This window comes from Monodon monoceros, unplaced genomic scaffold, assembly GCF_005190385.1.
Source record: "Monodon monoceros isolate NGI ecotype Baffin Bay Population unplaced genomic scaffold, NGI_Narwhal_1 Super_Scaffold_10, whole genome shotgun sequence".
In the NCBI taxonomy this organism is placed as follows: Eukaryota; Metazoa; Chordata; class Mammalia; order Artiodactyla; family Monodontidae; genus Monodon; species Monodon monoceros.
Genome location: NW_021703766.1, coordinates 14510727 through 14522839, shown reverse-complemented (window position 1 = coordinate 14522839; position 12113 = coordinate 14510727). Strand labels below are relative to the sequence as shown.

Here is a 12113-nt window from a genome sequence, read left to right as displayed (position 1 = left end):
TAATACTCTAGAGATAATTAATAGGGATTCCTTAAAGTCTAATTTTTAATTTTTTGGAGAGTAAATTACTCATAGCATTTTAAGATAGAAAGGACTGTCTCAGGTTAGAAAAGAAATACATCCCAAGAAATACATTACTTTTTCTAGGTTTCTTTCTACTCATGGTTAGTTTCCAAGAACTGTGGCCATTTGTAGAGAGTGGAGAGATGTCAGCTGTTTTCCTCCTTCCCTCTCTCTCCCTGTCTCTCTCCTTGGTATTAAAGCAATGGAAGGAGAAAGTCATCCATGGTTATAATATTCAAATATAACTTTTCATTTGGGAATATCTTTTCTTATCTTTATTTATATGTAGTAGACATTTGTAATTAATGTGTTCAGAGATATTGTGAACACAAGAGTTCAAGAGAGTCCAAGAGGGCTTCCCTGGTGGCACAGTGGTTAAGTATCCGCCTGCCAATGCAGGGGAAATGGGTTCGAGTCCTTGTCCGGGAAGATCCCACATGCTGCAGAGCAGCTAAGCCCGTGCCACAACTACTGAGCCTGCGCTCTAGAGCCCGCGAGCTACAACTACTGAACCTGTGTGCCACAACTACAAAAGCTCACATGCCTAGAGACCATGCTCCACAACAAGAGAAGCCACCGCAATGAGAAGCCTGCGCACCGCAACAAAGAGTAGCCCCCACTCACTGCAACTAGAGAAAGCCCGCGTGCAGCAATGAAGACTCAACACAGCCAAAAATAAATAAATTAAAAAAAAAAAAAAAGAGTCCAAGAGTATCACTGTAGCATTTAATTTCTATCTTAAGTGACTTCTTTAAAAGTATAATGGAGAGTTACAGCATACATGACCTTACGTAGAAAACAGCCATAGGATAAAGTTGTTGAATGCTCATCTAGACTGGCTATCGCAAGCTAAATGATATTTTTCCTAACGTAGCAGCCTCCCAGAGCTTATGGTTTATATTCGTCTTAACAGAATTTAAAAATGTTACTTGTCATGTACTTAGAGCCATTTACAAATAGTCATTTTCAAATCTTGAGATGCCAAAGCTATCCTAGATATATGGAAAAACAAAAACAATCCCATGTTTAAAACATAGTGTATGGGGAATTCCCTGGCAGTCCAGTGGTTAGGACTATGTGCTTTCACTGCTTAGGGCCTGGGTTCAGACCCTGGTCAGGGAACTAGGATCCTGCAAGCTGTGTGGCATGGCCAAAACAAACCGTAGTGTATAGATGATATGCTTTATTTATTAACATAATAGCATTTCCATGTTAGTACATAATCTTACCAATTATAATTTTAAATGGTTGTCTAATATTTCATTAAGAAGTGTGAACCATTATTTATTCAGTTCCTTACTATTGGGCGTTTTGTTTGTTTCCAGATTTTTCTTATCATAACTGATGCCTCAACATATCGTTATTACATAAATTTGTCCAAATTTATTTTGGGTTTACATTCTTAGGCTAAGTTAAGTTAGGCTTAATCTGTCTGAATCTGTTTAAAGTAAGAAGGATAAATACTTAACGTCATAGGGTATTGTGAGGAACAGTGACTTAGTACATGCATGACACATAGTAGGCACTTGGTAAATGTTATTTATCGTTTCCTCAATGTATATGGCCATGAGTTTCACTGTATAGTCATAAATATTATCATCTTTTTTAAAAAGCCCTAACAGTTGAAAGATTGATGCTATCATTTTGTTAATTTTTATTTTTTCATTCAAGGGAATGTTTTATATTTATCCATATGTGCATTATACATGAATTTCCTTTTCGTACATTCCTTCTGTATCCTTTAACTCATTTATCATGGGGTCTTAATGTTTTGTTTTTGTTCTGACTTTCTTGTTTTTCTAGTCTTAAATGAAAAAGTAAAATGATAAAATGTTAAAAAGTCTAGATTTTCCTTTCCTTATTCATAATGAGTTTAAACACATTTTCCTATTTTTTTAATTTTTAAGTAAAAAAATTTTGAGTTCTAGATTCTTTAAGCCATCATTACAGTCATATCGCAATGCACAGTAATTTAAATCAGTAGAAAGTAGGAAATAAATTTAGTATGAGCTTTTAGAGGAACTGGAGCAGTGAGTTTCTGTTGTTTCTCAAAACTACGTATTGTACCATTGCAGGAGGAAAAAAGCTAAAATTTGGGGGACTTAGGGACTCATATGTTGCCTGTGTGTCTTGGGTAGCCTGTGATTTTCCATGGGAACACGTTTCTAAAGTTGTTTTGAAAATGGAAATTGGGGGAAAATTACTAGATTAGATTTATAAAAACTAGGATAACTATATGAATATTTGTTTATATTCTTCATTGGTAATCTGCTTGACTGCACATCCTGTAGTGTCCACATTTGTTTTAGCTCCTTGTGCTTTGCTTAGCCATATGTATTTCTACCTTCCTTGCTAATTTTTAGTATGTGATTTTTTTTCGAGTGTACTTGAGCATTATTTTTTTTAAGCTAATTCAGCCTTTATTTCATTTTGTGAACTTTTAAATGGTGTAATTTCAGTTAATTTTATAAGTAGTTTGAAATCTATTTAAGCATAAAATGCATTCTCTTTCTTTTGCTGAATTTTCTTATGCCTCTTCTTAGAATCTTGATTTCTGTTAGTTCATGATCACGTTCTATCCCTGGCCCTCCTTAACTTGTTCTTATTTGGAAGGATCAAATAAGTATCATAATCTGATGATTTCTTTCCCCCACTCCACACCACCTCTCCCAGGGTGTGTGTGTGTGTTAAAATTAATAAATGCCTTGATCTACTTAGCTTGTAAAATAAAATGTTACTAAGAGAGTTGACATTCCCTGTGTACTGCCCCCTTATCTCCTTCCCTCTTGATCCCAGAGGTAACTACTATCTATTCTAAAATAGTGTTAGCTTTGGTGTTTACCATTCATGTGTATTTCTAGAATGATACAGCGTGTAGTATTGTTTTGCCATTTTTTGCCTTTTTAGAACTGGTATCCAACTGCATGAGTACTTTTATACCTTGCTTTTTTCTGCTAAACATTGTATTTGTGAATAATCCATGTTAAGTGCATTTCTAGTGCATTCACATTTTTACTGCTGTATATGTATAGTATTTTATTTTGTCAGTGTACCACAATTTACTTACCCATTATTTTGATGATGGACATTTTGTTTCCAGAATTTCATTGTTAGAAATTATCTTGCTATGCACACTTTTTGTAACATGTCTCCCTGTGTAAATATGCAAGAATTAATCAAAGCATTCCTTCTCTTGTGAAATGCTTCTTCATTTCTCTTACCACTTTTAAATTAGGTTAACTTTTTTCCTTATTGATTTGTAAAAGATATTTATAGTTCTAGGTAATCATCCATTTGTGATTTTGTAGCATACATTTTCTTCTGCCTTTGGTCTATTTTTTTATGGTTTTTTTAAAATGAACAGAAGTTATTCATTTTAAAGTATTTGGATTTTTAGTTATTTTTATGGTTTATGATTTTTGCATCTTGTTTAAGGCATCCTTCCCTTAATTTGAGATCATGATAATTTTCTTCCATATTTTCTTGGTGAGATTTGTCATTCTGGCTAAGATTGACCTAACTTTGGGATGTTTCATTTAGGTGCTCCAGCTGCTGCTCCCGCCCCTGCCTCAGTCCCACAGATATCCCAGCCCCCCTTCTTGTTGGATGGACTTTCATCACAGCCTCTCTTCAATGACATTGCTACAGGTACGATCACTGGTGTTATCATCATTAGAGCAATGAGAGATAGTTGTTGAAGAAAGGAAGTAATAATTTCGGAAGCATTAGGCTGACTACAATTAGACTGATCTCCCTGTGCTTTCCCAGGCATCCCCTCCATCACAGCATACAGTAAGAATGGCTTGAAGATAGAATTCACCTTTGAACGGTCAAACACCAACCCCAGTGTCACAGTGATAACAATACAGGCCTCCAACAGCACAGAGCTGGACATGACGGACTTTGTTTTCCAGGCTGCAGTACCAAAGGTACTATAATTGTCTTCTTGGCCTTTTTCCTTGAATTAAAAATTGGCTGATTATTTTTTATGTATTTGGTAAGGGATATATTTTAATGTTCAGAGATTAAACTAAATTTGCAGATTTAACTCAAACTAACAGTAATTAACTATTATGGTTCATTGAAGCATGTCATTTTTTTTTTTAACTAAGCATGTCATTTTTAATGAATACTTTCTGCTTAGTCAAAAATATTCTTACAGTTAGTATTGTCTACAATGGATAAAGGAAGGGCGGCCTAATAGCGACAGAGCAGAATTCTACAAGGTGATTCATCAATGCTCAGGGCACTGAGGATAGGTTGGGGTTCAGCAGTACAGTGGTAAAGACCTAAAAAGCACAAATTGTAATGTGGAATTAAAGTTCAAGATGAGAGACTTCATGTATTTGATACTCTCTTCTAGTCACTGGATCAGAATTAAAAGTTTTTGCCTCTTGATAATGTGAGAGAAACATTCCTCCTTCATTAACATCTAGTTTACTATTGATGCAATGACTGCTTGTTTTTGTAAATTGAAGTTTTGTTTATACCAAATCTTAGTTTAAGGAGTGTTTATGTTCATCATTGAATAATGAAAAGTTTTGAAAAAGGAAAATGTAGAATGAGGAGTGGGCAAAATTTTTCTGCAAAAGACGAGATAGTGAGTATTTTAGGCTATATGCTGTCATAGTGCCAAAACTGTCATGGGCGATATATAAAGGTGGTGGCTCTGTTCCAATAAAACACTTACAGAAAGAGGTGTCAGTTCATTCTTGGCCCATGGACCATATTTTACCAACCCCTGGGATAGATTAGGCTAATCTGATCTTTTCAGTGACATGTGAAGTATGACATTCAGACAACACAATTTTGGAAATTGAAGACCTTTTACTTGTGGTTACTGCTGACTTTGCAACCTTCTTTACTTGGATTTTTAGGAGTCAGAATAATGTAGATGTTTTACAAGCAGTAGTTAGTGGTTTCAATACTAGTTGTATGACATTAAGCAGGTTACTTAATCTCTATGCCTCAGTTTCTTCATTTGCAAAGGGGGTGTGTCATCGTGATATCTAATTCATAGGGTTCCTTTGAGGAATAAATGAGTTTTATGTGCCAGGTACTGTTTTAAGCACTTTTTGTATGTTCGGTGCTCAGTAAATGTTAGTTGCTACAACTTAGAGTTTTATACTTATTATTTTACGCTGCGGTTCTAGCAACATACTGTCTCTGCTTTAAAGTATGGCCTTCTTCTTGGTGTTGTACTATACAATGCCTATTTGCATATCATGATGTATCTTGAACTTCAAAACGTTGTATTTCGTAGATTCTTCTAATACTGTTTTTACTTTTTGTTATTTCTGAAATTGGGGTACATTTTAAAATTGATACCTTTGTCATAGTTTCATTGACAGCCTATTTTCTTTCTCAGTGGTATATAAAATAATGGTGTGAATTACAGTTGATGCCATGTAACATTTAATGAAATAAATGTAAATAAATGAATTTTAGCTTACATAATTTATCTTGACAGTAGACTTATGAATAAGTCCCAAAGTAATAAACCTGTGCATTGAGATTAAATTTCTGCTCTTATAATTTTTGGCCTTAGAGAAGACCTAGACCCACGAACCTCCTTCCCTCCTTTCTTCCTTCCCTCCCTCTCTTTCTCTCCCCTTTGCCCTTCTCTCTTTTCTCTCCCTCCATCCCTTTCTTTCTCTCTCCCCCTCTTCTCTTCTTTCTCTTTCTCTCTCTCTAATTCTCCTCTCTCTCTAATATTTTAGGAGACTAAACTTTCAGGAAAATTTTTGTAACCCTAGTCTGTAAAATAGCTGCATACGTACTATATAGTGCTAACTATGACTTACCTGTCTTGCTCACAGCACTTTTATCTCTCTTCCCTGTAAACAAACAAACAAAATCCACCAGCACTCAATAAATTATGGTGTTTGGCTTTTCCAGGTCTTTTGCTGTATGGGTTAGTTCTGCACATAATTTTTCTGTTAGGGCTTTGTGTCCCCAATGTAGAGATCCTGATGTGTTCCACATACGTATTAACAAACTGGCTTTTTTCAGCTTTTCCTTTACCTCTGTCCTGTAGGAGTAACCCTTGACACATTCCAGATTATATAGGCTTTAGAAAACAAAGGTTCAAGTCTCTGATCGCAACCATCCAAATACACAAAAGTTTGAAGGCGTGTAGTTGGTGACTAGTGTGCTGGTTTACTATTTTTAGAAAGCTTTTCATTTCTTTCTAGTTTTTTTTTAACCGCAGGGACCCATTTTTTTTGTTGCTGTTGTTTGTTTTGTTTTGTTTTTTTAGTTACATAGTTGATCAGTTACTATTAAGTGAGGTTGCCAGAACAAGAATTGGTTACTTTTTGAAAAGTGGTAGGCTAAAGTTGCTTCTACCAGGAAGCAAAGAGTAGCTCATTGCTAGAAACAATGGCGTTTTATAAATGCCATGAAGTGATAGCCCACATGCTGTGAATTGCTGATATCTGAAAAACAAATAGAATTTAGTAGTAGGTAAATCTGGTAATTGAACCATCATCTGCGTGTCTGACTGTATTTGTTGACATCTCTGACATAGTGTTAAGTGTATTTTTCTGAAGAGTGCCCTTTGTTCCCCCCAGACATTCCAGCTGCAGCTTCTGTCTCCTAGCAGCAGCATTGTCCCAGCATTTAATACGGGGACCATCACACAAGTCATTAAAGTTCTGAACCCACAGAAGGTGAGTAGCACATTTGAAGACATTATCTGAGCAAGGTGTAAGCATATTCCCTGAAATAAAATTTGCTTTGTTTCTCAAAGCTTTTTCTGACTCACAGCAGAAAAGAAATCTTTTAAAATGTCTGGTCTAACCTCCTTGTTCTTTTGTAGATAATAAGTGAAGCCCAGACACACAAAATGGTTTAGTGGCATCTCATTAAAATGCACACTTAGAGGACTTCCCCACGGTCCAGTGGTTAAGACTTCACCTTCCAATGCAGGGAGTGCGGGTGTGATCCCTGGTCGGGAAGCTAAGATCACACATGCCTCATGGCCAAAAAACCAAAACGTAAAACAGAAGCAATATTATAACAAATTCAATAAAGACTTTAAAAATGGTCCACATCAAAAAAAAATCTTTAAAATGCACATTTAAAGAGTTCTCTATTTAGAGGCTTAAAAGTCTAGGTTTTTGCATGGGGAGGGGGACAAAGCAACCAGTATATCTGAATGTAGAGCATAAGATGAGTACGTTTACCTCATTTTTCTAGAAAATTGGATACAAGGGTTGAATCTTTGAGAAAAGCATTTAGCAAATGTTTCTGTGAAAATGCTCCTGAGTGGTTCTGTCCTGTTAATGTGGTTCTAGGATTGAAGCCAACAGTGAGTTCTGGAGATGCATTTTCTCTACTTGACTGCATGATGTTGGCTAATAGCTAGAGTATTAGGTGGTTTTTGTTGTTGTTTTTTGCCTGTGTTTCATTTTTAAGAGAGTTCTGCTTTAAAATAATGTGTGTTTTCTAAGATTAAAAGTCTATTTGTAGACTACAGATTCTAAAGATTTTATTTCAGTGTGTAATTTTTTATTCTCTTTTCTTCTGACAGCAACAGCTGCGAATGCGGATCAAGCTCACATATAATCACAAGGGCTCAGCAATGCAAGATCTAGCAGAGGTGAACAACTTTCCCCCTCAGTCCTGGCAATGAGGGTCCAGCACCATTCTCATTCTTATCCCACTCAATCAAAGGAACTCTGGGAAGGAGATTATGATCGCTGCAAGTCCCCCCCAACTGTACCATGGGCATGAGGAGCTGAAGAGAACTGTTGAGGAGGATTTTCCTAAAGTTATTGCTGACCTTGAAGCGTTGTTAAAGACTAATCTCCTCTCCTCCACTGTTGAGGCCGGCTGCTTCTGGAGGCTACTTTGCACTCTTCCTCCTCCTCTCCTTTTTCTGCACTTCTCCACCCCTCCTACATTTACAGCCAGAATCAACATTCCCTGAGCCCCTGAGGAAATAAGCAGCTGGTCTGGAGGAGAGGACTGGAATTCATGGCAAGAAGACACTCACTCTGTCTCTGCAGCAAAGAGTTGCCCCTTCCTTTTACTGTGTTTCTCTGTGGACTGGGCGAGGTGGGGTATTTACTCCTCACTAGCTGGGTTACCATCTTCAGGCGCTTTTTACATCTGGCATTGAGAACGGAAATGTAACGGTGGACATCAGGGAGCCCTGCCTTTTTCTACTGGTTCCCCCGATGTTTGAAAGAGGCATTAGGCTCCTGGTAGCCTTTTCTGTGCATTGCTGTACACACACAGACACACACATGTATGTATGTTTGTTACCAAGAACTGGTCAGACCTTGAAAGGTTATTTGTAAACACTGGACAGATGCAGTTAAAAAGAGCTTTTGTTTAGATTTGGCATGAAGGATATGGTGCTCTATTTGTAATAGAAACTTCAAAGGCTCTTCCAGCCCCCCTTTCTCTGCATTCTTTAGCTGTAGTCATGAGTACTCTCCATGATTTTCAAAATTGATTCCCCTTAAAGTGCAAAGTGGACAATTTACAAAAGGTATATTAATAGTTATTAATGCCCCTATTCCCACTACAAATTTTAAAGTTTCTCCCAAACCCATGACTTGCCTGAACTATGGTAAATGGGTGGAAAGAGGAGTTTGCCACTTTTAAAGTACAGACTCCTTAACAAAAGCACCTTTGCCCACAGGAAGAGTGAGTATCTGATTCACTCTAGAGCATATTGGAGTCATCTTCTCCATTACTCAAAATCTCCCTTTTTATTTCCTGAGCCTGGCTTGACCTTGGCATTCCGTTTGAATTCCTTCTTCTAACTGGAACATTTGTGTTGTATCTGTAACACTGGCACTGAAATAAAGACCACGCAGTTAAAGAAATCTTTCCTATATCGTACTTTATGGTGTTGGAATGAAGCCTTGTAGCTTCCTTGCCCCCTATGTCAGAGGAAGTCTTACAGACACCATAGGGTAGGAATATCCTTTCCTGAGTGCGAGAAGTTGGTCTTTCAAGAGAGGCCAATCTTATGAGTATCTGCATCAAAGACTTGAGATCTGGAGCTTTTTAAACTAGTGAGAGTGCCGAGTGCTTTTAGAAAGGACCCTCATGTTATCAAACCTTAACACTGAGTTGCTGGCATGAGGTAAGGTGACCCTCCTGTGGCACGTGTTGAATGTACTGTGTATGTTCAGGTGCACAGGTGCCATGTCTGATGTACTAAAGAAAAGGAAAAGTCAGGCCCACCTTGCTCTTAAAACATTTGCAATCATTACTGTATTGAGTACAGTATAAGGACCACTTTGGCTTTGGTCTTAAAACTGGATACAGATATCCATTTTTTCCCCCTCCATTTCACCAAGCCTTTACTTAAAATCTTCAGTGTCTTGTCAAATCTAGCTCTGTATCAGATGCTAGATTATTCCTAACATTTGACAAACTGGAGTTGAACTAAAGGCTCCAAAGGGGGAACTTTCTGGTCTTATTTTAGTATTTAAGAGCAAGATTTGCTAAAACTTATTCTACTGGGTAAATGGTTGACTGAGTCAAGAACAGGATGTTACCTTGTGCGTAGTTTTCAGTAAAGTAAGTGTGGTCTAGTGTGTGTTTCAAACAACTGCTCTGCCTGTGTGATGAAAAATAGTCTTTAAAGGTTTCTTTGCAGACTGATTTCATTGGATGGATACTTAATGCTGTGAAACGTGATAGGATTAACATAATATTGGTGGATTTCTTGAATAGAATTTGTCTAACATTCCTCTTGTGGTTGAGGCTTTATTTTCTCTCTCACGTTTATAGTTAACCAGCTCAAGTTTCTTTAGTTGAACTGATTTGAATCTCAGAAATCTGCTGAAGATCATGCTATGAGACAGTGCTAGCGAATGGGGCTGGAAAGGGTCTACTCTCAGAACAAAGTGTCTCCTTGGGTGAATGTAGTTTTGAGCTAGAGTTATGTGATCATCCATAGCTTTGTCTAGGCAGAGTAAAAATCATGGCCTTAACACAAAGGGTGCTGTGTAGAATATGAAATGATTCCAGAGAGTGAACCTGAGCACCGTATTGAAGGACTAGCGGCCAGGTAACTAACTGCCTAGGATACTGATGGTTGTGAAGACTGTTTCAAATGATTGGATCTTTGAAAGCTTCAGTGTGCCTTAGTTTCTAGGATCAGAATTCGTTCTCCTCTCATTTGGCCGTGCTGCTAAAGGAGAAATCTCTTAATTTCTATGAATACTTGCACATTTCAGTTATTTCTTTCCCTAGTATAACCATTCACGGGGGAGCAAAATTGTTTAGATTTACAACTTCAGAGCCATTGTGAGGAAAGGGTGATTTCCATGGCTGTTTTCATAACTCCAGGGTGATAAGCAGTGAGCCTAAACACACTTACTTGGACAATTTCACATGCACTTTTACCTCATTATTTCCCCTCTTCCAGAGTAGTTTTTATTCTGTACTCCCTCCCCACCCCCACAGTAATCCTAAAGGAGAATTTGTCTAAGTAATCTCAGAAAACTGTAGGAAGGGTGCTCTACCCGAGAAGCTTCTCCCACTATGCTCCGGTGCTGTTACCTCGAGGTAATTTGGACAGCCATGGAATGTTTCATGCTTTGTATAGTGATTATCTGTTCATTTTAAGGTCTTTCTAATTTAAAGAAACATTCCTCACTGTAACATTTGGGAGGGGATTCTTCCCTCTTGTAGATTAAAGATGTGCTTCGTACCCCTTGTTTGTCCCATTTATATAAGAAAACTGTCTAGCACTAACGGTTTGAGTATTTTCGTCTACTATATAACATGCTTTCCATTTTCATGTTGTTCTGAGAGGTTGGAAATTAGGGGATACTGTTTTCAAGGTTCAACTTCATTATCTTCTGCGTTGGAAAATATTTGGGCTATGAGAACTAGGGGAAGGAAAGTTTGAATGCGTATGTTTTTTTCTAGTGAATGTGTATTACCCACATTGTCCTAAACAGAGAGTGAGCTAGAGAGCAAAAAGTGGATACTCACGAGCTTTGTGGTTGGTGGAGAGGTGGTACACATCTGTGCACTCAGGAGTTTGGTAATGGGGAGGATCACTGAAAAGAGACGTGCTCAGAAAGTCCTGAAGTTTAAAACACTTTGACCAGCTCTGGCTCAGGAGGGTGGGCCTGCTTGTAGAACTGGAAGTGAATAACTCTTTTTCAAGCAATAGCAGTGAGTGGGTCCCATCTACAGGGTTCCAGGACCTGGAACATTCAAACAGAAGAAAAGGCTGAAGCAGCATGCACAGTTGCTTCTTGAACTTCCACGAGGCTGATTCTGACTTCAACATGGAACATTGGAGTTTTGTTTTTGTTTTTGTTTTTGGAACCTGCTGTTGCGCTTTGTGTGTTTTGTTTTTGTTTTCTCTTTGGGGGCTTCATGGGAAAGAGCTTCTGAACTCTTTCCTTTGTGAACTCCCACTGTGTCCCTGTATAGTCCCTTTTCTTTCATAATGTTGTAAGTTACATTTTCATTAAGCCCCATCACATCTTCTTTACTGTAAAGATATTAAAAGGCTGTTTCCAAGCGGGACGGCTAATGAAGTTCTAATTATTGCAGACATATTTTTGAGATGTAAAAAAAATTTTAAATTAAATGATAAGTCTTAGAGGCGAGAGGAATAAAATGGATGTAAACATTTACATGGGATGCATTAGAATTCTGCTGTGTGTATTGTCTTTTGGTTGAAACAAATTATGAACAGTGACTAATAAAAAGTCAATAGTCAATGATTTAAATTTTGCTTCCTCACTTCTTACAAGTGGATTAGAGAAGCCTTTGATGAGTTCTTATTCCAGAGCTTTGAGCTAAACTTGCCTGTTAATGTTCCTTTTACACAGAAATCTCACCAAAAGAGGAACTTGAACAAATTTTTAAAAACTTGAAGTTACAGACAGTGAAAAGTGCAATTGGAAATTTTAACTAGTGATTGTTTCCATGCTGGTATTCTCCACATGGGTGAATTCTCAAACAAGGCAAATAAATCATGTCAAGATGAATTGTGTGTTAGAGGTGGTCATGAGCTTTTAGTTTAAAGCGTCTATTTGTGACTTGTTCAAGTTTATCTG

The 12113-nt window shown here is 37.5% G+C and overlaps 1 protein-coding gene across 2 annotated transcripts in view; it reads left to right on the top strand.

Annotated features, from left to right (window-relative positions):
• Positions 1 to 11783, top strand: part of AP1G1 (adaptor related protein complex 1 subunit gamma 1) — an 80124-nt gene extending 68341 nt beyond the window's left edge. For both annotated transcript variants that reach the window (XM_029242555.1, XM_029242546.1), the window contains 4 exons: positions 3604 to 3711; positions 3832 to 3992; positions 6636 to 6734; positions 7598 to 11783. In XM_029242555.1, the coding sequence (XP_029098388.1) occupies positions 3604 to 3711; positions 3832 to 3992; positions 6636 to 6734; positions 7598 to 7699 (470 nt within the window). In that variant the 3' untranslated portion in view covers positions 7700 to 11783. The remainder of the gene's footprint in view (positions 1 to 3603; positions 3712 to 3831; positions 3993 to 6635; positions 6735 to 7597) is intronic.
• Positions 11784 to 12113: the final 330 nt, after the last annotated feature.